At 35.4% G+C, this 27,211-nt stretch overlaps 1 protein-coding gene across 2 annotated transcripts in view; it reads left to right on the top strand.

Annotated features, from left to right (window-relative positions):
- The window catches only part of SEPTIN11 (septin 11), a 128,700-nt gene that overhangs the window by 67,265 nt on the left and 34,224 nt on the right, over nt 1-27,211 (top strand). For both annotated transcript variants that reach the window (XM_031943833.1, XM_012551989.3), the window contains exons 2-3: nt 6,233-6,347; nt 17,491-17,686. In XM_031943833.1, the coding sequence (XP_031799693.1) occupies nt 6,233-6,347; nt 17,491-17,686 (311 nt within the window). The remainder of the gene's footprint in view (nt 1-6,232; nt 6,348-17,490; nt 17,687-27,211) is intronic.

The following is a 27,211-nucleotide window of genomic DNA, read 5'->3' as shown; positions in this document are numbered from 1 at the left end:
CTCTTTCCCCATACCTTTCATGTACTAGGAGATTAATAAATTATAAAATGAATAACTTCTTCAAGTATCATACCAATTGGATAGAGGTAAACCAAACTTAACTGTTAAAATTGCATTCTTACTGCAACTTTCTTGAGCAACTCAGTGTTTTCCAGCTAGTAAAATCTAAATTCCTTTTTGGGCAATGTCTGAGTTTTTGTCTATTTTTTTTTTTTTGTCTTTATATTTTTCATGCAGTGCTTAGAAGATTTTTACTGAGTTAAATTGAAATTTTTCTGAACTTGAGTTTATTGAGTTAAATTGAGTTGGATCACCCCAACTACCATCTCTTCTTTATTTCAAGCATAATCCTGAATAAAGAGCAAAATCTTCTCTAAAAAGGAAGGAACACAGAAAACTACCTTCCTTTTCCATGTATGTCTATCTAGTATCCCCTGATAACAAATAGTAGAATCAGACGGTAGTGGAACCTCACTGTAATGCTATTCTCGTGCTTTTATTTAAGGTTTAGGCCTTCATTACTTCCTGCCTGGAATATTGCAATAATTTCTTCAATTGGCACTTCTGTTCCTAGTTTCTCCTTCCTAACCAAACTCCATAAGCTTCCAAAGTCATCTTTCTAAAGCAAAGGTCTCATCTTGTCATTGAAACACAGACTTTTTGGCCAGACATGAGAAATTCAAGGCCCTCTATAATGTGGCTCTAACTTAATTTCACAGTATTCATCTCCCATACTCTTTGTTCCAATATGAACAGAGCACTCTGCTAGAAGTTTGGTGGGAGATGTGATTTAATATTTTTTTTTAATGCCTTGAGAGGACACGCAGTCGTAGGATTACAGAATTGAAAGGGCCCTCTATGATCATCCAGTCTAACTCATATCCCAAATGGATCCCTTTACAGTGTGACCTTAGCAGTGGTCAGCTGGTCTCTTTCTGAACACCTCAAGGAGGAGAGAACCTTCAATTTCCCAAGGGACCCCATTCTACTAATGCATAGTTCTGATCGTTAGGAAATGTTTCCTGTCTTCAAACGAAATTCTCCTTTTTGCCACTTCTACCCATTGCTTCTAGTTCTGTGTCGAACAGAACAAGCTAGTCTCCATAAAGACAAGTATCATGTCTTCCCCAGATTAGACTCACCCAGCTTTTTAGCCAATCCTAATATGTCATTTAGCAAGGAAAGACGATATCAATATAAGTAACAAAACACGAATTTCCATGAATTCAGTAGAGAGGTTTAAAACGATGCTTTCTGAAGTCTGAAGGGAAAAGTTATTCCTGGAGAAAGACGTGGCATTTAGTTGGATTTCAAAAGATTGTTAGGAATTTTAAAAGCAAAGAAAAGGAAAAAAGTAGACAGAGAAGCACAGAATTACAAAGTTAAATCCAGAAGGAACCTTAAAATGATTTTATCCAACTACTAATTTTACAAATGAGGAATCTAAGCTCAAAAGTAGTTAGTTATATAATTTGTTCAAGGTAAAAGCAAATTTGTGAGAGGGCTTTGTCTCTATTTCTCTCCCTATCTATCTCTCTGACTCCTTCTGTCTAACTCCCTCCCTTTTTTCCTCCCTCTCTTTCTTTTCCTTTCTTCCTCCTTCCCTCCTTTTTTGCCTCCCTCCCTCCCTCTCTCTTTTTTTTCTTTCCCTTCCCCCCCACCCCGAAAAGCCTGATGCTTTCCAAATCCCATGCTTTGTCTATTATTACAGGGTTAGTATTTTTGTGTTTTTTGTGAATCAGCTATGATTATGCCAGGATCACCCCATCTCCATCTTGCTCATGTTTTCCAAGGAAATATTGGGAATTCTATGGCCTCACTGTTGCCTTTCCTCCTCAGCCTTTGAATGATAGCATTCTTGCCTGAGTGTGTGCTATCTTTGCTAGAGCCTCCACACATAGATATGTAAAATAACAGACTATTTCTTAGCTGAAGTCTATACATAAAGAATGTAAACAAAATGGCCAAATAATGAGTTATTTGTTAATGAATAAATAAGAATCCTAGTATGGGGATGGGAGGGAAAATGGATTAAGAGTTAGAGTAAGATTGGAGGTAGGAAGAGATGGCTGGAAGGACAGGCTGGCTTCAGATAGATAAAAGAGACATTTAATCAGAGGATTCCAATAAAAGGGCATAAGTAAGACTGCTCAGCTTTAGGGCCTGTAATTATATATTTACAATTTGTTATTTATCCTCATCACATGTAACAGCCTAGTTTCTGTTATATTCAAGAAGACTTGTCAAGAAAACGTGCTTTGTCCATGATGGTTCTTTAAGAGAAACCTTTGGGGTGATAAGGGAGAAAACTGCTTCAACCTAAGGTTGGAGTCACAACACGAAGGAACCTTCAACCATAGAGGCAGAGATAGCAAATTGTAGAAGCTTGCCTAAAGGAGGAAGTAAGCTCCCTTCTTCATTCTCATAGTGAAATAAATGAAAAGATATTGGAGACACCCTTGTATCAGCTTTCCCCTTCCTACCTATCTCCCTTTATAACCCTGGACTTTCTTTTTTTATTATTGTTATTTTTTCAAAGGTAAACGTCTAGTAGTTATTCTTTTGTCAAAATTTCAAGCCCATACCATTCTGTATAGCCCTTCATTTTGTCTGTGGTTTTCAATGGATTTAAAAATACTTAGTGGGTATGTGGGTGGATTCTCTTATTTTGGAAACAGCATGGATATGAAATACCGAGTTCTGAGATGGGAATTTGCGCAACATTGTAATGACTAACCCCCCTTCTTTTCCCTTCCTCCCTGCCCCCCTGAATAGGTGGATTGGGGCTATCTAAAAATATAATGTTTTAAAATCTAGAGTAAAAAAAAAACCCTTTACTTTTGGAAATGGCAAAGGGGCAGTTGGTAGAAGTAGGAAAAGGAGGAGAGATACTGATGACACATCTTCCCTGCCTTGTTTGATTTTTATCTGAGAATCCATTTTAAAGTCCATGATGAAGCAGAAATAATGATTCGCATGATTGCTTATTCAGGACTGATGTAAAACAGCTACTGCACAGCTCTGATGAAAAGAGGTTGAAATGCAACACTGGACCTGCCTCCAACCCTCTGCCCTGTGTCTTGGACAGCATGCTAAGTAATCTAAAATTACCTGTTGTATAGGCATTTGAGATACCTCAGGTAGAGGTGGGGGGCATCAGAAATAAGCGGAGAGGAAGTCAACTGCTTGAGGACTTTGCCAGCTGTCGGGTAAAAAACAAACATTCTCATAGGGTGTGCCCCTGAGGCTGGTTTTTATGTCAATTTAGTCCAGTGATAATTGCCCTACTTTTGTTTCTCATATTGACTTTTGGCAGGCTTTGATGTCGTCTGTCCTATTGACCCTGAGTCTGCAAAGATGAAGGGCACCAGGAAGACTCTAGCTGCCCATGTATTTTCTTTTTTTTAAATTTTTTGAAAGATAACATTTACACATTTTATTGCTATTGCTTGATCATGGCTTTTAGGTACTCTAATTTTTTATTTTAATTTTTAATAGCTTTTTATTTACAAGTTATATGCATGGGTAATTGTACAGCATTGACAATTGTCAAACCTCTTGTTCCAATTTTTCCCCTCTTTCCCCCACTCCCTTCCCTAGATGGCAGGATGGACCAGTAGATGTTAAATATATTAAAGTATAAATTAAATACAAAATAAGTATACATGACCAAACTGTTATTTTGCTGTACAAAAAGAATCAGACTCTGAAATATTGTACAATTAATCTGTGAAGGAAATCCAAAATGCGGGCGGGTAAAAATATAGGGATTGGGAATTCTATGTAATGGTTCTTAGTCATCTCCCAGAGTTCTTTCGCTAGGTGTAGCTGGTTCAGTTCATTACTGCTCCATTGGAACTGATTTGGTTCATCTTATTGCTGAAGATTCCCATGTATTTTCATGTGATGTGTTCCTTTTCAATTTTTTCATGGAATCATAGAATTTTAGAAATCATAAAAAGGGCTTGTTGTTGCTAAGCAAACCTTGCTTAGTAGAACTGCATATATCACTTTTATTTATCTGCAATCTGTATGCAAACATAAAGAAAACCTTCTTTATAGAAGCGGTAACAAGAAGAAACTAATGAATGGGTTCCCCCAGTTTTGTTTCTAAAGCAATCAAAAATGGGCAAGCTCTCAGCTTTCACTTTTCCATTTGTACTTCAATCTTCCAAAGAAAATGCGGTTTGACATGTTGCCAAGGGGAAATATCAGGATTAACTCTTAGGACAGGGGGAACCTGATGGAAAATGACAGGAAACCCAAACTCATTGTAAATGGTCAGTCAGTCAATAAACATTTATTAAAAATCTACTGCATGTTGGGTACTGCACTAAATGCTTGTAGCAATTCTGATAACTCTCATGGGCATCAGGTTTTGTGGCTGAAAAATCTATATGTTGGAGACCACCAGAAGTAGCAGGCCATTCCTCTGTAGTGGTACCAAATTATGGTCAGATCTCAAAGTGGTATAATTTATGTTACATTCATTAAACAATATTTCTTTGTGCCACATATGTACTGAATGTTTTGCTATGGGAGAAAGAAAAAATACAAGAAGATTATTATATTTATCTATGAATACACATTTTTCTTGTAGAATGTAAGCACTTTGAGGGCAGGTATTCTCCTACTTTTTTAATATCATTCTCAGCCCAGTATTTCCTTGGATATAAAATAACTCTATATAAAGAATTCATTTTCCCTATCCAGATGAGCTACTGTTGCAGTTTCTAGCCTTGCAGAGTTGTTTGTCCCATTGAAAGGTTAAGTCATTTGTTCAATCACTAGATTTGAACTCATTTCTTCCCTGCAGTTTATCTGCTCTACTATAGACTTTGTCTCTCATCCTGCATATAGTAGATGCATACTAAAAGTTCATTGCTAGTTTCCAGCCCTAGAGTGGAGGAAAGGAGGCTAGGCTGTGGATTGAGTCCTCAACAAATAAGTATTGATTAATAGACTCCATAGGAAACTTACAGTAATATCACCTTTGGTCTTTAGGCTTTATAAAGGAAAAGTCACCTTGAAGTTTTGTGTTAGGACTTGAAAGAGCTAGGGCACCTACAACAGCAGCTGCATTGGTCAGATAGCTAGATGGTATAGTGGATGGAGCACTAGATCTAGAGTAAAGCAAAGCTGTGTTCAAATCTGACCTCAGACTCTGTTGCTAGCTGTGTGACCTTGAGACAAATCAATTAGTCTTAAGTTTCCTCATCTATACAATGAGGATAATTATACCTATCTTCCAGGGTGGTTATGAAGATAAAATAAGATTATTAAGTAATTTGCAAGCCACAGAAGTGGTATAGAAATTCTATTTGTTACTATTATTATTTTTGCTGAGGCAATTGGAATTAAGTGACTTGACCAGGGTCACACAGCTAAGAAGTATTATGTGTCTGAGGCCAGATTTGAACTCAGGTTTTCCTGACTTCAGAGCTGGTACTCTATCCACTGCACTGTCTAGCTGCCCCAGTTAATATTATTGTTGATAATAATTGTTAGTAAGTATTATTCTACCCACATATCCTTATGCCAGCATATCAATGGATTTTTTTTTTTAAACAAATTGCTAGATTTAAAAAGTTTTTAAAAGAGCAGCTGTGGCAAATCTCTAGGGTGAGTAAATAAATGGTCCATGGTTGTGTGGAGTTGACATCAATCAAGTCTTTTAACAGCTGCTTATGCTGCTTGCATGTGTATTTGGAATCACCACAATTTAAAGGACCAGTAGCTATCAATCAGTTCTGACAAGAAGTGAGTTTTTTTTTTTTCTTTAGAAGAACACATGAGTATTTTTTGAACTTAGAATATGAACTGGTTCCACTGGTGAGAATGATCATCCCAGGACCAGTGAGGAAGGTACAGGTTTGGATGACTGTGGCCACCCTTCAAAGAGGAATATTACTATTTATACTGATCACTACAATGATGTTCTAAGATCTCATAAAATTCATAGAATAACATGCTAATGACAATTCTAGGTTCTCTGGGCTTTGTATTTGGAATACTATTACATTATATTTTCCCAATTTGTTAAGGCAATTCTTTGCTTCCTGCTTTTCTAGGAATCTATTGGTTCTTTGCTACAACATAGCACCAGGGATTTCTTCTTTCTTTTTTGTTTTTTTGCCATGAACTGAAAAGAGAAAGATATAAAAAGAATTACAGTCTTTTCTTTAGAAATATATATGGGCATTTATTGTATATTTCCTTTTTGATATTTCAGAATGAAGACCTTCGAAACTTATCTCTCTCTGGTCATGTTGGATTTGACAGTCTTCCTGACCAATTGGTCAACAAGTCCACATCCCAAGGGTTCTGCTTTAATATCCTCTGTGTTGGTAAGTGAGATTATATATTGAGCATGAACAGGGCCAGTTGGGTCTTCACTAAAGTCCTTCTCCAATGTTTCATCAGTTTCTTGTAGGAGTGGAATACAAGCTGTGTCTAATAAGTCCTAACAAGATGAAAAAGCATAGAGCATGCTTCTGTATATAAACTCTGCTGTCCAAGAGCCAGCCTCATTAACTTTGCAGACCTTAGTCACCAGAAGTTTGGTCACTGATGTGTATTCGGCACCAAAATGATGTGAGTGGTATAGACAGAAGATAATGCAGGCACCAAAAGTTGGGGTTCAGTCATGTGAAGAATTCACAATGGCCACATTCTTTGATAAAAGGTAGATTTATTTAGGGAGGAGGATAAGGACAAAATGAAGGGATACAGCAGACACTGGGAATGGTAAATATGAAATAGAGTTTGGAGAGCATGTGAAAGACATGTTCCTTGGTACAATTATCCAGGAGAAAGGGAGCACCCCATGAAGTTGGGGCATGCCCTTAGCTGGCAGGCTAAATCCTGAAAGGGATTTCACACCCTAAAAGAGTTAGCGAGCTATAAAGAAGAGAAGTTTGTTTTTTTTAATGATAGCAACTCACAGAAACAATACATCAAAGAACTCAATATGTACTGCACCTAATGAAGGAGTTAGTTGAACCCCATTTTTTTTCAAAGTTTTAACTGTCAAGGAAGTGAGCTACTAAAATTTAAACTTCAATGTTTCTTCATTGATAGAAACCCCATATTTACTTTGTGAATTAGATTTTTACTTTTGTTTCATGTATGAAGAATCAGGTGGGAGAATATGTGATGAGAGATATGACCAAAGTAAGCAGTAGAAACACTTCCTTCTCACTGCACGGAGCCTTTTTGTGATTCAACTTAATGAGTATCTGGAACAGTGGCTTAATGACACTCATCTATCCATCTTTTTTCTTGTTATAACTTCAATATAGAAGAAGACAATTCTAAATTAGTATTGTCATGGTGCTAGGTGAAAAATGTAGGCCAAAGTCAAGGATTCTTCAGGTTCCTCTTTCCAACCCCACTCCCCAACCCTTACAAGTCATGTGCTTAGCGTTAAACCTTCAAATGAACTATGTGTGAATGAAAGGCCTGAGGCCACAAGGCAGAGAATTCAGTAGTATATGTTGGCTCAGCCAAAGATCAGGAGAGAGCTTCATTGCACAATAATGTTGCTAGTTAACATTCCTTACAAAGTATAATGACATTAACTTTTTGGCTATTATAGTACTCCTTTAAGATAAGAAGTCCTATAGGCTTGGATTTATTTATAATACAAGTACTTCTTTAACTTCGCCACTTATTGACAAGGCCAGTGAACCAAGGCAAAGCTTCCTATGTAGTAAGTCAAGCACTGTGTTAAGTATTAGGTATATAGAGACAATAAAAAAGAAAGACAGTTGCTGTTCTCATAGAGCTTACATTCATAATGGGAAGACTAGACAGAATGGGGAACTGGGAAGGAGAAGGATGGGTTGGCCATAGTGGAGAAGTCCAGATATAAAGAAGCACAATCAGAAGGGGAATGAAGCATGTCAATCAGGTCTGAAAATGGAGTCCTCCAAAAGTAATTGAACAATAGGTGGGGTCCAGAGTGGTGGGGGATGGTCAAGGGTAAGAAAAGAACTAATTCATGGTGGCAAAGGCAACAGTCAGAAGCAAAATCAAGAATTTTTATACCTCATTTTTAAACCTCATGTTTTAAATGGATGTTGCTGGTAAGGAGTTAGGGGAGTTAGGTTATAAAGCTGATAGATATTGGGTTTCAACATTTGAAATATTAGAGGATTATCATAATTTTTCATAACAATTTCTGTAAACAAAAGATTTAAATTTAAAACATGTTGTCCTGAAACTTTTGTACAGACAGATCTATTGGCAGAGCAGATAATCCTCAGGGTTATATTCAAAACATAAACTAACCTGATTTCATAATGCCAAAAATCACAAGTTGTCCCCAGTTATAAGGAGAGTGAGTTTTGACTTGAGTAGTGCTAATATTAGTATTTACATCAGGTAATGGAGGAGGCCAGGCCTGCCTCAAGCCAATCTGAGACACTCAAGGTCTATCTAACACAATGAAAGGAAATTTACTTAGTCATGATATGAAACTGATATTCAGCAGAGATCCAGTATTGATTCAGCTGGGTGCAGTTTCCTGGCTTCTTATCTGTTTTGTTAGGACACTGGTCTGAAGAAGGGTTCCCTATTCCTTGGACTTTGATTCCTTGTGCATTGACTTTTGTCCTATGGCCATAACAAGATACATTTGATCCAATTAAGTCTTTTTAAAAAACTTTTATTCTGAACTTAAACACCCCCAAAATTTGTTTCCATGCTGTTCCAACAGAACATAAAAAAAAGAGGATTCTATATGAAACCAGGAATCTATTTCATATTACTTTTCTTTAAAAGTACATGGTAAATTCTCCACTTTATTTTCAAAACTGTTCTGCTTGTCTGAACTCCCTTCTGAGCCTTTACAAAAGTTCATTTGTCATAGCCATCCTTTAACTTGATGCAAGAGAAAGGAGTTTTTGAAAACAGAAATATCTTCCTTTATCAGATTTTCTAAAATTGTTTTTATATTTCAACCATAAAACATTTCAGTTGTCTGTCTGGGGTTAGGAGAAGATATAGAAAAGTAGGACATTGGAAAAAATGAAGAGAGTCATTCATGTAATTGAAGTCTGCTTAGAAAACCATATGGGTTTGAATAATTGGGGAATTTCGCCTTTCTAAGTAGCTGGTTTTATTAGTTTAGTTTCCCCACCCCACCCAGCACCATCTTGTGTTTAGCAGAATTGCAGGTGAATTATGTGGACATTATATGGACATGGATAGTTAATAATATGGTAAATGGGGTTACTTCTTAGAATCTATGTAATAAAGGCCCCTGGAAAAGAACCAGGTTTGCAAACCTTCTTTCCAGTGTGACTTCCTTTTACTAACAGGAAGTGGGAAATGTAGGTGCTGTGGTCTAGTTGTTCTCTTAAAGTTCCATTTACTAACATCACAAAGTTTAATCAGCTGTGTTTGAATTGAATAAATAATATATACTTGACAGAATAGCAAAGATAAAGAGTTTCTTTGTATAAATTGTTACTCTAAGAGGGAAGAGAAGGGAATAAACATTTATGTAACTTACTATGTGCCAAATACTGTGCTATTTTTACAAATATTGTCTCATTTGATCCTCACAACATCTCTGTTGGTAGGTGATTTTATTATCTCCATTTTAAAATAGTTGAATAAATTGAGGCAAATGGGTTAAGTGACTTGTTCAGGATCATAACAGCACTCTCTCTTCTACACCAATACCAGCTGCCACTAAAAATTGCTACTTTGTACTGTTTTCTTTTAACCATTGTGGTATTATATCTAATTTAATGATGCAGATGATGGAAACAGAGTGCAAATAGTTTAGAAATTGGGAGGAAAACTCAATCCAAGTGGTTTTTCCTATCCAGTTATTTACTTATATATCAGTAAGCAATGCCCAGATTGTTCTTTGTTCTCCATTTACATTTTAATGCAATGGCTATGCTTCTGTGTTCTTCACATTTGACAAAAAGTTATCTTGCCTTTTAAAATTTGATATTCTTTGACTCAAATATTTTTCACATAGGTAACTGCTTTACAAAGTAATTCCTTCATGAAATGAGAAGATGAATTCAGTCCCTACACTTCTCAGGCAAAGATAAAGACCATGTTATGTTAGACAGAATTGTTGACATAATGGAGTTGTCATCATTGCTAGTTTGTTTCTATCTATCTCCAATTATGTGTTTGGAGTGACAGGGTTTAAGAGAAAGGGAAGAGGGCAGGATTGTAAGGTTTTGGCAGCAGCAATTGCTACTATTTCTATTGGGGAAAAACAGCACAATGGAACAAATCACAAACTAATCCTGTGACAAAAATTGAGGTGCAACCAACATGTAACCCAGAAGAAGGGTATCCTAATGATATCAATAGAACTGAAGGTCCCCGTATGTTAAGATTTTCCTTTGTTTTTCTTCTGGAGACCATATAAGAGCACATGGAAAAAAATCACATGGATGTGACTAGATTATTTTCATGTGATCTAAGTCACTAAAAGGACTATCCAAATTCATTGGTAAAACAGCCCAAGATCTTTATGACTTGATGTGTTCTGATAAAATTTTATTGGCAAATGATGTCAGCTGTCTAATTAGAAACCTAACTTCGATTTCACTTTAGATTACTGAAATTGGAAAACAATGAGTAGCATGGGCATTCTAATCATTTGGAGGATTTTTTCACTTTGTGAAATACATTCTTAAGCCTGTCTGATACCATTTTGCCATAAATTTTGTCTTCCCCTTTAATAATTGTACCACTTATTCATTCCCACTAGAATTTCCTGAAGAGCTATATTGACATGTGTTTGCCTCAAAAGAACAGTCTGTTTAGGCAGTTTCCAGGGCTCATTTTATTAACATGCTTAGGATTTTTGTTTCCTTATTGGACTGCGTGACATTTTTTTCTTACTCATCAGTGTCCTTGTTCTTGTAGAAGAGGAAAAGCCTCCAGAAATCTCTGGGATGCTTTTTGAAGATTTCCTCATGTTCTTCATCTATTGCCCTTAATTCACAATTATTTGATTCTTTGTATTGGAGCAAGACACTACATAATCATTTACTTTGATTTGTGTATAGGCGGCATAGAGATAGGGATCAGACCTGTGATTTCTTTGGTATAAGAGAATTTGAATATGAAGAAACTCTGTTTTAAGTTAAGGTGGCACCTTCTTTACAATTTATAGTCCTGGAAATGTGCCTACAGCATTGAGAAGTTAAATAAAAACAGTCAGTATGTGTCAGAGGTAGGATTTTCATTTGCTGGCATCAAGGCTAGTTCTCTCTACACTATGCCAATTATATTACCTCTCTTGCATACAGGTGATTCTTAATAAATTCCTGCTATATTAGATTGTTTTTAGATCAATTAATGAGGCAAAGGTTGTAGATTCAAACTTTTCCTACATAGACCAGTTGACTCAACAATGAAATTGAACAAGGAAAAGCAACAAACATTAAGCACTCATTGCATGCCTTGGATTGTGCTTAGCATTGGGAAATAGATATCTGTTCTTCATTTCTATATTCAGCACCCTAAGTACCAAAGCTTTGGGCCTGGAGTCTGGAAAACCTGAGTTCAAATCTAGTCTTAGATACTTACTTTTTGAGTCTAAACAAGTCACTTAACCTGTCTTGGTTTCCTCATGCATAAAATCGGTACCATAATATCTTCTGGGGTTATTGTGAGAAAGTAAGATAACATTTATAAAACATTTCACAAAACTTAAAGTGCTACATAAATTCTAGTTGTTATTGTTATTATTATTCCTATTACCATTACCATCTCTAGCAGCAAACTTATACAAATACACATTATTGGTTGTCAGAAGTTTGGGTAAAAGAGTAGGGGGAGAACAACTCAAAGTATATGCTCTATTGATGGTAAACTATGTAAGCTTCTTGAAGGTAGGGTCCTTTTTCCATTTGTGATTTGTTTTTCTATCCTTGTTATGTAAAAGTGTATAAGGCAAAAACTATGTCCTACTGAGGAAAGCAGGTTATAGCCAACCCTGAAGCTAAGAATGAGGTTTATTTGCTTTAAAAATGTATAGATTTATTTATTTTTAACATTTTTTCTTTTAAAATTGATTTACAAATTCTCTCCCTCCATCCCTCCACTTCCCCATCCCCTGAGAAGCACAAGGATATCAATGATATATGTGAAATTGTGCAAGACATTTCCATACTATCCATATCACAAAAAAGGAAATGAGAAAATTACACTTCTGTTTGCACTCAGTTCGTCACTTCTAGGGATAGATAACATTTTTGCATCATTAGTCATTTCATATTGCTTGGATTATTGTCTTGACCAGAGTAGACAAGTTTTTCATCATCGATCATCATTACAATATTGCTAATACTATGAATGGTGATTTTCCTTCTGGATCTTTTCACCTCACTTTGCATTGGTTCATATAGGTCTTTACATGTTGTTGTTTTTCCTGAAACTAACTACTTCATCATTTCTTTTTTTTTCTTTTTTCTTTTTTCTTTTTTTTTTTTTGAGAATGCTTTGTCTTAGTTTTATTGCTTTTAGCTGGATGGATAGATGTTGAATTAAATACATATCTATTGACTGCTTAGCAGGTACACTAGGTAATGGAAAAGAACTAGAAGATATAGTTACTTCTCTCAGGGAGCTCCTGGTCTCATTGGGAAGGAACAGGACAAAGTTAAATAATAATTATACATAATAGTACAAATTTTCTATGATTATTCTGTAATGAGTGATAGAGACATTACATTCTAAAAGTTTAAAATCATGAGTTTAGATTTTTAAAAGGATCTTAGAGATGATCACATAAGCTAGGTGACTTGGTGGCTAAAACACAGGACTACAAGTCAAGAAGCCTCATCATTTCTTTTTTTAAGTTAATATTTAAATAGTATTTTATTTTTCCAATCACACGTAAAGATAGTTTTCAACATTCATTTTTGTAAAATTTTGAGTTTCAAATTTTTTTCTTCTTACCTCATCCTTCCCTAAACAGCAAACAATCTGATATAGATTATCTATATACAATCATTTTAAACATATTTCCATATTAGTCATGTTGTGAAAGAAAAATCGGAACAAAAGGGAAAACTCACAAGAAAAAACAAATTCCCCCCCAAAAAAGTTAAAATAGTCCTCCAATCCACATTTATATTTGAGTCCACATTCTCCATAGTTCTCTCTGTGGATGGCATTTTATATCCTAAATCTACTTGGAATAATCCTGGATCATTGTATTCTTGTCATTTCTTTTGTTTTCTCTTTTCTTTTCTTTTCTTTTCTTTTCTTTTCTTTTCTTTTCTTTTCTTTTCTTTTCTTTTCTTTTCTTTTTTCTTCTTTTCTTTTCTTTTTTCTTCTTTTCTTTTTTTTTTTTTTTGCTGAGACAACTGGGGTTAAGTTCCTTGCCCAGGGTCACACAGTTAGGAAGTGTTTAAGTGTCTAAGGTCAGATTTGAACTTGGGTCCTTATGACTTCAGGGCTGGTGCTCTACTGCACCACCTAGCTGCCTCTTATCATTCTTATAACACAATAGTATTCATCATAATCACATACAACAAATTAATTAGGCATTCCTCAATTGTTGAACATCCTCTCAATATCTATTTCTTTGATCTCTTTAGGGCACAGACGTAATAGTGGTATTGCTGTACCAAAGGATATAGCCCTTTGGGCATAGTTCCAAATTATTCTCCAAAATGGTGGGACCAATTCATTAATTCCATCAATAGTTTATCAGTGTAGCTATCTACTTGCCCTCCTTCCCAGCATTTATCATTTCTGATAGGTGTGAAATGGTATTTCAAAACAATAATTTTGCTTTAAGAGAGAACATTTTAAAATGATTTTGGATAGATTTTGGTTTCTTCTTTTGAAACTGACCTAGTCATACTCCTTCACCACTTATCAATTGGGAAATGGATCTTATTTTTATAAATTTGACCCAGTTTCCTATATATTTGAGAAATGAAACCTTTACCAGAGAGACTTGCTATAAAAAAAATTGCTTTTACTAGTCACATAATTGAAAATGGGGCATCACAAAATTATGGCTTATTATCAGTAAATATTTGATTTGTATGCATATTTTAAATACCTATATGCCTGGAGTCGAATACCTATATACTTTGGGCAAAAAGGGGTCACTGATGGAAAAAGTTTAAGAAGCCCTGATCTAATGTATCTCTTAGCAAAATGTAGTTTCCTTGATTATTTCTTTTAATTAGATCTTTTTCCTTTTGCTTTGCCTATCAATTCTTATTCCTGTCTTTTTTACTTAAGCTAAAGCCTGAATAGAGTCTATTCCAGACCTTTATTTTAATTCTATATGTATCTTTCTGTTTCAAAGGTATCTTTTGTCAATAACATATTGTTGGATTCTGATTTCTTATGAATTCTGATCTCCACTTTCATTTTTTGGGTGAGCTCATCCCATTCACATTCAGAATTATGATGATTTTCTTCCATCTAATTTTCTTGTGTTTATCCTTCCCTGTTTTTATTCTGACTCTCTTCAAAAAGCCTGTTTTGCTTTTGATCACTGCCACCCTTAATTTATTCTCCCTTTTACCATCTTCCTCCCCCATACTGTATCTCTTAATTTTTTATCTTCCTATTTCCTACCAAGAAAGGTTTCTTTACCCAGCTGAGAGAGTGTGTGTGTGTGTGTGTGTGTATTCTTCTATCTTTGAACCAATTGCAGTGATAATGAACTTCAAGAATTGCCTACTACTCATTCTATGGCCCCTTCTTTACATAAACACCTTTTAACTGTCCTAATGATGATAAAAGTTCTTAGTGTTACATGTATTATCTGCCCATATAAGAATGTAAACAGTTTAGCTTTATTGAGTCTCTTATGATTATGCCTTCAATGTTTACCTTTTTCATGTTTCTCTTGAATATTGTATTTAAATGTCAAATTTTCATTCAGATCTGGTCTTTTAATCAAGAAAGCTTTAAAATCCTCTATTTCATTAAATATCCATTTTCCCCTGAAAGATTATATTCATTTTTGCCAGATAAGTGATTCTTGATTGTAATTCTAACTCTTTTGCCCTATGGAATATCATATTCAAAGCCCTTTATTCCTTTAATGTGGAAGCTGCTAAATCATAAGATTCCATTATATTTGAATTGTTTCATTCTAGCTGTTTATACTATTTTCTCCTTGATTTGGAAATTCTGGAATTTGGCTATAACATTCCTGGGAGTTTTCATTTTAGGATCTCTTTTAAGAGATGATTAATGGATTCTGTCCATTTTTATTTTAACTCTGGACCTAAGATTAAGGAAGTTTTCCTTTATAATTTCTTGAAATATGATTGTTTAGGTTCTTTTTTATTTTAACTATGACTTTCAGATTGTCCAATAATTCTTAACTTAAAATTATTTCTCCTTGATCCATTTTCCATGTCAAATAATTTTTTCTGACAAGATATTTCACATCTTCTATTCCCTTGCCCGGTTTTTTGCCCTTGTTTTGTTGTTATTGTTGTTGTTTTATATTTCATGAAGTCCTTAGTATTTAATTCTAATTTTTAAGAAATTATTTTCTTTAGTGAGCTTTTGTATTTCCTTTTCTATTTGTTAAGGAGTTCTTCACTTCAGTGAATTTTTAAGTATTTTTTTTAAACCATCAGACCAATTCTGTTTTATAAGCTGTTATTTTCTTCAGTATTTTTTGGTGCCTCTTTACTGTTATTTCCCTTTTCATAATTTTTTTTGATCATTCTCATATCTTTTCTCACTTTTTCCCTCTACCACTCTTTGTTGTTGTTTGTCATTTTCTCCTTTATGACTTTTTACAATCCCTTTTGGGGTTTTCTTGGCAAAAATAAGTAGCGTGGTTTGCCATTTCCTTTTCCAGCTCATTTTAGTAATACAGCTAGTAAGTGTCTGAGGTTGGATTTCTTCCTGATTCCAGACCCAACACTTTCTTCACTGCATTACTTACCTGCTCTTACTTAATTCTTCAGGAATTCTGATTGGGCTTGGGTCAAATTGACCTATTTCTCTGAGCTTTGCTCACAACTGTTATCACATTATTGTCTTCTTTAGCCTTTTATGGTCAATTCTTTTGTTGTTGTTGTTATTTGCTTATTTTTCCAGCCCATTGCTTGACTTTGAACTTCACGTTAAAGTTGGGCTCTGCTCTCCTGAGGGTGGAGAAGCCCTGTTTCAAGCTTTAGGCATTTTCTGTACTGATATTTTCAGAATTAGTTCTAAGGGTCTGCAAGTTTTTGGTGCTTCCAAGGTGATGTGATCCAAGAAGAGATGTGGTCCTTGCTCGCTTGGTCTGTACTCTGGTCTTTAACCAGGAAAAGCCTTGCTTTCTTACAGATGGAAGTACTAGTATTCTTCTTGGTCCTAGAACTGTAACCAGGGCCCCTGTTCTCCTGAAGTTGTCTTGCTTATTCTACCCACTGCCCTGGAGCTGAGATCCATAACTGCAGTAGAATTGCCCAAGAGCACCAGCTTTACCCAGTACTAGTAAAGGTTCCTTCTCTTTCTGACCAGTTATCTACCCTTCTTCCTCACCTCCTCCCTCCCTCTCAAGGTGAGAGCTCGTAAAACCACCACTGCTGTTGTCACTGTTGTTGTGGCCATCTCCAAGACCTGCTGCTGGGGCTGCTGCTGTGCTCTGGGCAAGCCCACATCCTGCTTTCACTGACCTCTTCTGCCAACCTCCTAAGTTTGTCTTATAATGGAAAAATGTCTCACTCTGACTTTTCATTAGTCCTGCTGCTCCAGAATTTGATTTGAGGAGTTTTTTTGAAGATATTTGCAATGTTGGGAGAATTTATCTTGATTGCTGCCTGTACTCTGCCATCTTGACTCCATTCCCAATTTTTACATTTTTAAATAACATTTTATTGTATTTTAATATATGAAAGTAATTCTCAGTTCATTGAATTGTACAACGGATACAGGGAGGCCCCTGGTATAAAATACCCTGATTTCTTTCATAAATATTTCTAAACACCTACTTTTTCAATTGAATTAATATTCACCTTTAAAAGACTGCATATATTTTATAGTTTTGAAAAATGTCATTCCACTTTATAACAGTAGGCGGTATCAGAAAATATTTATTTAAATATAATATGATTATTTAAATATAAAATGATGTCAATATAATATTTTTTTAAGTGACAGAAACAGTATTTTATAGCAGTGCATGGAGGACGAAGTCAAAGAAAATGGAGGTCAATGTGTCTGACAGCCAGAGCTTGAGTTATTTATCTAGAAAATGAAGGGTAATTCTCAAAGCCCCACCTTCCAGCTCTAAATACGGCAATCCTATGATTTTGAATGTGGTAAAGTGTACATATTCTTCAAAGACCATTTTATGAGTACTCAGTATTCCTCCAGAGCTAAAGAGTCATCTTTACTGTTTAAGACCCTAGATTCAGCAACCCACCTGAAATAACATGAGTGTCCAAGGAAGAATCTAATAAATTAGGGTAAATGCAAACTTAATGAGGTGTTTGAGATCTGATTCTATTTTGTTTGTGTGTGCAGGTGAGACGGGCATTGGTAAGTCAACCTTAATGGATACATTATTCAACACCAAGTTTGAAAGTGACCCAGCTACTCACAATGAGCCAGGAGTCCGGTTAAAAGCCAGGAGTTATGAGCTTCAGGAGAGCAATGTCCGTCTGAAACTGACCATCGTTGATACTGTAGGATTTGGAGACCAGATAAACAAAGATGACAGGTAAATTTCTGAACCTTTTTGGATTGATCTAGGGTTTCTAGAGTGTTGTGGGGAGTATAGTCCTGTGTTCTAGAGATTCTGACTATGGTACTTGAACCCCTGAAAAGTTTATAAGACATGATCATTCTGTGTGATTGTCTTTCCTTGAGAGTAGGATTATTTTCTGAGATCCCTCACCTCTGCTGTTGTGAAGGGCACCTAAACAGAATAACAATATTGACTTTATTCTACAGAACAACTACAGATCAGAAATGTCAATATAAATCAGGGCACTAGAGTGGGACTCAGAAATCCTGGATTCTAGTCTTTCTTCCACTCAATAGCAAGTGTCTAGTAATTGTTCAAGTCACTTTTCTTTTTCTTTTCTTAGCTCTAAAATTTGGTTTTGAACTATATTATCTCTAAGCTATTTCACAAATTCTCATAGTATGGAAGAAAAGACCCCAGGAGAGTTGTAACTAAACCAAACTTCCAAATGTCAGCATTGTTGATATACAACTCCTGGTATTCCTATTGCTTGTTTTTTTTTTTTTTTTAATAGCCTTTTATATACAGGTTATATGTATGGGTAACTTTACAGCATTGACAATTGCCAAACCTCTTGTTCCAATTTTTTCCCTCCTTCCCCCCCCATCCCCTCCCCCAGATGGCAGGATGATCAGTAGATGTTAAATATATTAAAGTATAAATTAGATACACAATAAGTATACATGACCAAACCGTTATTTTGCTGTACGAAAAGAATCGGACTCTGAAATATTGTACAATTAGCCTGTGAAGGAAATCCAAAATGCAGGTGGGCAAAAATATAGGGATTGGGAATTCAATGTAATGGTTTTTAGTCATCTCCCTGAATTCTTTCACTGGGCGTAGCTGGTTCAGTTCATTACTGCTCCATTGGAACTGATTTGGTTCATCTCATTGCTGAGGATGGCCAGGTCCATCAGAATTAGTCATTATATAGTATTGTTGTTGAAGTATATAATGATCTCCTGGTTCTGCTCATTTCACTCAGCATCAGTTCGTGTAAGTCTCTCCAGGCCTTTCTGAAATCATCCTGCTGCTCATTTCTTATAGAATAATAATATTCCATAATATTCATATGGTATTCCTATTGTGAAGGCAGTTTTGTAATAGAGATCTTGAGTGAATTTACTTCTCTGGATCCAAGTTTGTGGCATGATTTGTCATATTGCTTTTTGGTCTCTTTTTATTCTTTTTAGTGAAGATTACTTGGGGTCCTTGTTGATGAATCTAAAAAATGAGTGAATACTTAGGATCCATATATGTTGGATTAGAGTTTACTTTTTTGATGCTTGTAAAGAAAAAGTTTGTGAAGCAAATTATTTCATGAGTTGAACTCCTTGAGTATTTCCTAGGACTTGGCACAGTGCCTCGCACACTGTAAGTCGTTAATAAATGATTGTTGTCTGACTCCATGTAGAATCACCATTGCTTCCTTTCTTGTCTGTAGAATACAGTATAAACTCCACTGTTTGGATTTCAGCCAAATTGGTGATGAATCTTCAACCTGAGCTGTGATGGAGAGCAGATGTTCCCATGATCCTACCTGAAGTTTTTCCCTTGTAGTACAGAGTTTAGCTCTTCAGGGTCACCTGCATATGGGGAGGTGACAGCTGCAGCAGAATTTTCTCTGATGCAATTGTTAACAGTCTGAATGCGGAACAAATAAGTCTTTAAAAATATGTGTTGAGCAAATGGTGATTAACCTACTTTCTGAAAAGTAAACTATTTTAAGGACTAGAACAATGGATTTATATGTAAATGGGAGCTGTTAATCTCATCCTAATCTTGACTTCCTAAAACAGGTTCTTGAAGGAATTTCTATCAGTTATCTCATTATAAAAGATGTGACTATCACATGATTTTAAAAACTTAACTTTTCAGTTCGGATCAGTGTTTTTAGAAGCTTTGCAAACCTCACCAAGTCATAGTATTAGTTTATCTTATTATTAGGAAAGCAGGTTAAGAACCAAAACAAAATTCAGCTGTTGTATATTATAGGAAATGAAGACGTTAGTCTAAAGTTGATTGCCATAACTACTAAAAAGTCTCTTCAAAATAAAAATAAAAAGTTAATGCTGTGTAACTTTGGACAATTTACCCCTAATCTTCACCTTTTTTCATATGTAAAATCCTAGAGTCAAACTACTAGACCTAGAAGGAATCTTAGAAATGATCAAGCTTAGTCTTCTTATTTGAAGATGAAGAAATCCCAATGAGGACAAGTACTTTTCACCCAATATCACTCACACAACTAGAAGGCACTTGGCCAGGGACAAGATCCATGAATCCTGATTCAAGTGATCCTTAAGGCCTTTTCTGGCTTTAAAATTGTATATGTCTCTGATTGTAATGGGTTATACTTTTAAGCTATTCCTTTTCTCTAGGAACATTCATTGAGTATTTTAAATTATGGTATGAGCTTTCCTTAAAGCAACTTTCTTTTCCCTTGAGGCAATTGGGGTTAAGTGACTTGCCCAGGGTCACACAGCCAGGAAGTATTAAGTGACTGAGGCCAGATTTGAACTCAGATCTTCCTGGCTTCATGGTTGGTACTCTATCCACTATACCAACTAGCTGCCCTGAAATTTTTCTTAAATAGCTGATATATGAGGTGTCATGTTTAAGTATGAAAAGCCAAAAGGAAGTAGGATGGTTTCAAGTTCCCTGAAAAGAAATGGGATACCACTCCTTTTTAGTTTGTATTTCTTTATTCACTTTAAATAATATTCAAGGAAAAAAATACTTGACTAATTGGATTCTTACTCGACATTTATCATTCAGTATACTAACTGGAAGAAAAATAACTTTGTATATGTGTTTGGCCAGTTGTGGAGTGTAGGGGATAGGACAAAAAGCTGTACCCACCAGTAGACACACGGGACGCTCTCCTCTTGTCAATCATAAGCAACTAACAAAGTTCTTTGTTTAGAAAAAAAAGTCACTATATGAAAAATGTTTTACAAACTTAAAAGCTATTTTTATGTCTATTATGGTATTTGTTTTTACTTCATAGTTCACAAAGGCAATGAAAACTTTACTTCTACACATGTTAGTTTAGGATAGAAATGTTCTTTTCCCAATTCCAAGATTGGTGTTTCTCCTCCTGGCTGCCTGAGGAGATGTAGAATTCTCAGTTTAAAGGTATGGGCCATGTTGATGTTCATATTATTTATTGCATCCAGTATTGTTGATTCTGGCATCTCTCCTAAGTCATTCCAGGAGAGTAACTTCCTGGACTAATAGAGCTAAATTAACTCTTTCAAGGTCACTAGGACAGATCATTACATATATTTCAGCTCTAGCTGGGGCTATGCATTCATTTTTATAGAGTCTTGTATTGCAAGTGGAAAAACTGATGCTAAGATTTTCTTCATTTTCAAAAGATTGCCTACAAATCAAGCCATTTTTGTTGTTGTCATTGCTTAAACTCTTCTGAATCACCTTTACTTTCCCCTCCCAAATATACCACAGTTCTCACAAATGGAATAATAAGGAATTGTGCAACTAAATATGATTTTTTTCCTTTATCTGCAGAGTCAAAGGCACATCAAGAGCTTTTCAATAAGCATTATACAATTCATTGTTAACAGGAGTACTTACTAGTTTATAAGAACTCTTTATGTGGGACTAAAATTGACCAAATCTGCATATTTTTATCATACTGATGGTAAACACTGATGTTCAGCAGTAAACATTTAAATACTAGCCTCAATGGAAAAAAAAGAGCCACATGAAATTGTCTGCAGACTACAAATGATATTATGACTATTAAATTCTAGTAAAATAACTGCTAGTCACTAGCATTGGAGTACATGCTCCTCCTCTTTCTCCACTTAGGGGCCCCTCTGGTCTGGAACCACACACATGTTTCTGTCTAATTTCAGTTCTGAAGGGACTTGGCTTCTAGAAGAAGGTCAAACTTCTTTTCAGATATCCTTTACCTCCTTAATCCCCCCTCCCCCATCTCAGTACCTTTGGGGGAAATTGCTTAAAGCTTAAGTTTTGGCTCATGTCTAGGATCTCTTTTTTTTTTTTAATAACTTTTTATTTACAAGATATATGCATGGGTAATTTTTCAGCATTGATCCTTACAAAATCTTCTATTCCAATTTTTCCCCTCCTTCCCCCACCTCCTCCCCCAGATGGTAGGTAGACCAATACATGTTAAATATGTTAAATTATATGTTAAATACAATATATGTATACATATCCATACAGTTATTTTGCTGCACAAGAAGAATCAGACTTAGAAATAGTGTACAATTAACCTGTGAAGGAAATAAAAAATGCAGGCAGACAAAAGCAGAGGGATTGGAAATGCTATGTAGTGGTTCACACTCATTTCCCAGAGTTCTTTCACTGGGTGTAGCTGATTTTATTCATTATTGAACAAATAGAATTGATTTGGTTCATCACATTGTTGAAGAGGGCCACATCCATCAGAATTCATCATCATATAGTATTGCCGTTGAAGTATATAATGAATGTAAATCTCTCCAGGTCTTTGTGAAATCATCCTGCTGGTCATTTCTTACAGAACAATAATATTCCATAATATTCATAGACCACAATTTATTCAGCCATTCTCCAATTGATGGGCATTCACTTAGTTTCCAGTTTCTGGCCACCACAAAGAGGCCTGCCACAACATTCTTGCACATACAGGTCCCTTTAGGATCTCTTTTAAATGTGAGAAATAGAAAGATATATTAAACACCTTGGCTTTCCTTTTACTTTTTGTTGGTGATTATTTCAAGATTGGCATTTAGTCACCTGGGATAACTCAAAGAAACACAGAAGTTACAGCCAAAAATCTAGATTCAAGCTCACCTAGACAAGACATGTGCTTTAGCTGCCATATACTTGGCAATTCAGCATTTTTGTTGGGGCAGAACAGTGGCCTTTGGGGACAGGCATTTACCATGCTAAGAGTACAAGGAAGAAGAAAGCCCCCAGAATAGATTAACTACTTTTTAAATGGTCTACTCTTATGAGCTCTTCTCAGTGAGGGATTGCCTCACCATCTTAAGGCATCAACCTCCCTAAGCATTCAGAGATTTCATTCTCACCAAAGCCCACATACTTAACTAGCTCATGTGGTTGGCTAGAATTCATAAGGGCACTTTTGCACATGTTCTGTCCTTCACCCAGTTACAAAATGAAAGGGAAAAACAGCATTTAGGGAATATATATAGGAGTAAGTGAAGAGATTGTTGCTTGGTCTTACAAAGTCACTTTGTTATCTCCCAAGTATATACAGACTTAGTTCTTTCTTGCATTCAGTGTGTTCTTTTCTTAATCATATTGCTAAGAAATAATTGCTAAAAATTTTCATAGGAGCATGAATCTAGACCTGGAAGGAAACTTAGAAGTCATTCACAGTAATCTCTTCATTTTACAGATAAGAAATTGAAGATCAGAGGTTCAGGACTTGCCTACAGTCACACAGATAGTAGATGATAAGAGTCACAAATGCAGCACTCTTTCCATGCTCCCTTTCTATAAAGAAAAGAAGAAACTTTAATGGAATTTGTCCTTAAAGTAGAATTTAATCTGGAATTTTTTCTGTAGCAGAGTCCTAGAAATGAATTGCTGCCCAGGGAAATTCCCCATCTGAAAGCTTTCTCCCATGGCTGGGTAGTTGGTCAGAGCAGATGACCACATTTCTGGCTGAAGAATTCTTTTAAGAGAGTATTTGACTCACTGGGATCAAATAATGCATTGTTTCCATGGAGAACCAAAACAGGAAGTGTGATGGTAACTTAGATACCAAATGTTTCTGAGTTTAATTTTACACTTAAATTTCTTTGACATATTGCATAGTTTCCTTTTTGTATGTACACCAAATGACTTTTTTCTCATTGTTGACTACTAACCCAAATTCTTGGGTTAGTCTAACAATTAAATGATATTTTAGAGATTTGTTGTTCAGTCATTCAGTTGTGTCCAATACCTCATGACCCCATTAACCATAATATTCATAGGGTTTTCTTGGCAAAGATGCTGAAGTGGTTTGCTATTTCCTTCCCTAGTAAATTAAGGTAAACAGAGGTTAAGTAACTTGCCCAGGGTTACATAGTTAATTGTCTGAGGCTGGATTTAAACTCAGGTTTTCCTGACTCCAGGTCCAGTATTCTATCTACTAAATCATCTACCTGCTTCTGTTTTATTATCTATTTTAGAGATGTCTTTTGTCAAACTCTGCCTCAGAAGCTATTTATATACTTGTGTGTTGGGTCATATAGAGAGATATGTGTTTCTTTCCTAAATGTTTTATACAGAGCAAAAAGAAAAGCAAATAAAGAAAGAAGAGCAAAAAACCAAAATGGTTATCTGATGAGACTTTACAAGTAGTTGATAAAAGATGGAAAGCAAAGGCGAAAGGGAAAGATATACCCAATTGAATGCAGAATTTCAGAGAAGAGCAGAGAGATGAAGGTTTTCTTAAATGAACAATGCAAAGAAATAGAAGAAAACAAAAAAATGGAAAAGATAAGGGATCTCTTCAAAAAAATTAGAACTACCAAGAGAAAGTTTTGTGCAGAAATGATAGGGACTTAACAGAAGCAGACGAGATTAAAAAGAGTTGGCAAGAATATACAAAATAACTATATAAGAAACATTTTAGTATCAGTGATAACCATGATGGCAGGTTACTGATCTAGAGTCAGACAACCTACACGATGAAGTCAAGTGGGACTTGAACAACATTGCTAACAATAAGGCTAGTGGAGGTGATAGAATTTCAGCTAAACTATTTAAAACCTTAAACGTTGATATTATTTAAGTATTGTACTCAATGTGGCAGCAGATTTGGAAAACTCAACATTGGCTACTTGATTGGAAAAGAGCAGTTTATATCCTAATCCTTAAGAAGGGAAATGGCAAGAAATGTTCAAATTATCGAACAATTACACTCCAGCAAGATTATGTTGAAGACTTTGCAAGCTAAGCTTCAGTAATATGTAAACTGAGAGTTGTCAGTACATGAGACTGGTTTTTGAAGAGGCAGAGGAACCAGAGACCAAATTGCCAACATTTGCTGGATTTTGGAGAAAGCAAGGAAGTTCCAGAAAAGTACTTCTGCTTTATTCATTTTACCAAAGTCTTTGACTGTGGATCACAACAAAATGTTTCAAGTCTTCAAAGACATGGTAATAACCAGATTATTCTACTTTCTCCTGAGGAAGCTGTATGCAAGCCAAGAAGCAACGGTTAAAAGTAAATATGGACCAACTGATTAATTTAAGATTGGAAAAGAAGTAGAACAAGGCTATATATTGTCACCTTATTTATTTAACTTATATGTGGAGTACATCATGCAAAATGCCAGGTAGGATGAAGCAAAACCTGGATTTAAGGTTGCTGGGAAGGATATCAACAATCTCAGATATGTAGATGTTATGCTTCTGATGGCAGAAAATGAAGAGGAATTGAGAAGCTTCTTGAAGAATGGGGAAAAGGATAGTGTAAAAAAGCTGACTTGTAAAAAAAAAAAAAACCTAACATTTTTGGCAATTGGCTCCATCACTTCCTGACAAATAAAGGGAGAAGAAATGGAAGTAGTTGTCAGAAATAAAAGTTACATTCTTGGGCTCAAAGATCACTGCAGATGGCAACTGTACCCATGAAAGTAAAAAATGCTGGTCTCCAGAAGAAAAGCTATGTCTGGACAACATAGTAAAAAGTAGGTGTCACCTTGCCAACAAAGGTCTATATGGTCAAAGCTATGGTTTTTCCAGTAGTAATATATGGCTGTGAGTGTTGGCCTATAAGGTATACTGAGCATTACAGAATCTACACTTGAATTGTGGTGCTAGATAAGACTTTTGAGAGTCCTTTGGACAGCAAGGAGATCAATACTTAAGAAATAAATTCATACTGTTCACCAGAAGGCCAAATACTGACGTTGAAATTTAAATACTTTGACTACATAATGAGAAAACACAACTCACTGGAAAAGATCCTGATGGTTGGGGAAGAAAAGAAGACAGCAGAGGATAAGACGGATAGATAGTGTCATGGAATCCATAAACGTAAACTTGGACAGAATTCAAGAAATAGTTGAGGATACAAGGACTGAGCAATCTTTGGGCCATGGGGTCATGAAGAGTTGGACATGATTGAGCAACAATAATATTTAAAGATACTTTGCAACTCTGCATAATATGTCAGAGTTGTGAGAAAATGATTTTTGTTTTAGTATTATTTTTCAGTGAATAAAAATTTCTCAATAATAATAATAATTAGAATTTATATAATTCTTTAAGATTCTCAAGACTTTTTGCAAGTATCTCATTTTTTCCTCATAAAAACTATGAGAAGTAGGAGCTATTATCATTTCTATTTTACAGATGATGAAATTGAATCTGAGATTAGTTAAATGACTTTTCCAGACTCACATATCCTGTCTGAAGCAGGATTTGAACTTGGCCCTCTCTGACTCTCTAGTACAACATTTTATACACTGCTACACAGAATTTCCCTATTGGGGAGGAGGGGGACCCTAAACTCTGATGACGTGTATAGTAAAGTCTTTAAAAGTTGTTTGTCTTTACGTTGCTGTGGTTTGTATAAATTCTTCTCCTGGTTCTGCTCATTTCATTCTGCATCAGTTCAAATATTCCCAAGTAATTCTAAAACAATCCCTTTTAGCATTTTTTATAGCACAATTTTATTCTATTAATTTACATACCATAATTTCTTCTTCCATTTTCCAACTGGTGGGCATTCCTCTTTATTTTTCAGGGTTTTTTTGGCCACTATAAAAGAGCTTGTATAAGTACTAGTAATATCTTTAATTGTTCCCAGGGCTCTACCTAATCCCTGGTGGAAGCGATGAGGTAGTGGTGAAATTGTCTCTTTCTAAGAGGAATTTTAGGAAGTTAGAGACAAAGAAGATGGCAAGGACTTGATGATGTACACAGTGGATAGTCAGTACCTAGATAATAGAAACAACTTTTATATATTGCTTTATCTTATCTGTTTTAAATGTCACTTTTCCTTGGAAAGGGAGAAGGAGGCAGGGAAAAGTCATTTCTTATTTATTATTTTTTCTAGGGCTGGGGCATGTGTGAGAAATGTAGATTCAGGAGAAAGACATACTTATTAAACATTAGAATGGAGGTAATTAATAGGAGGAGAGGATGCAAAAATAGTTTTAGATTACATGATTTAATTGAGGTTCCCTATCTACCCTCTCTGATATTATTGTGATACAAAGAATTTTTACATAAGGCGGGGTTATGTAGGAAGGGCTGCTAAAGGTCACTATTAAATTGTTTTCTTTATAACTGGAGGGAATTGCAGAGAACCAGAAATCAAACTGGAATTCTAGTAAGATCTAGAGAAATAATGAAAGGTTCTAGAGGACTGAGCCCTACCAATGTATGGCTCCTTAATAAAAGAAAAACATTTTAGTAGGTTCCTTGAAATTTCCTATACATGCAATAATATATTTGAAAGCAATTGTCCCAAACCACATTTTTTTTTGGTTAC

Source organism: Sarcophilus harrisii, chromosome 6 (genome assembly GCF_902635505.1).
Source record: "Sarcophilus harrisii chromosome 6, mSarHar1.11, whole genome shotgun sequence".
NCBI classification, from domain to species: Eukaryota; Metazoa; Chordata; class Mammalia; order Dasyuromorphia; family Dasyuridae; genus Sarcophilus; species Sarcophilus harrisii.
The sequence above is the reverse complement of the archived record's forward strand: the minus strand, read 5'-3'. Positions and strand labels throughout refer to the sequence as shown.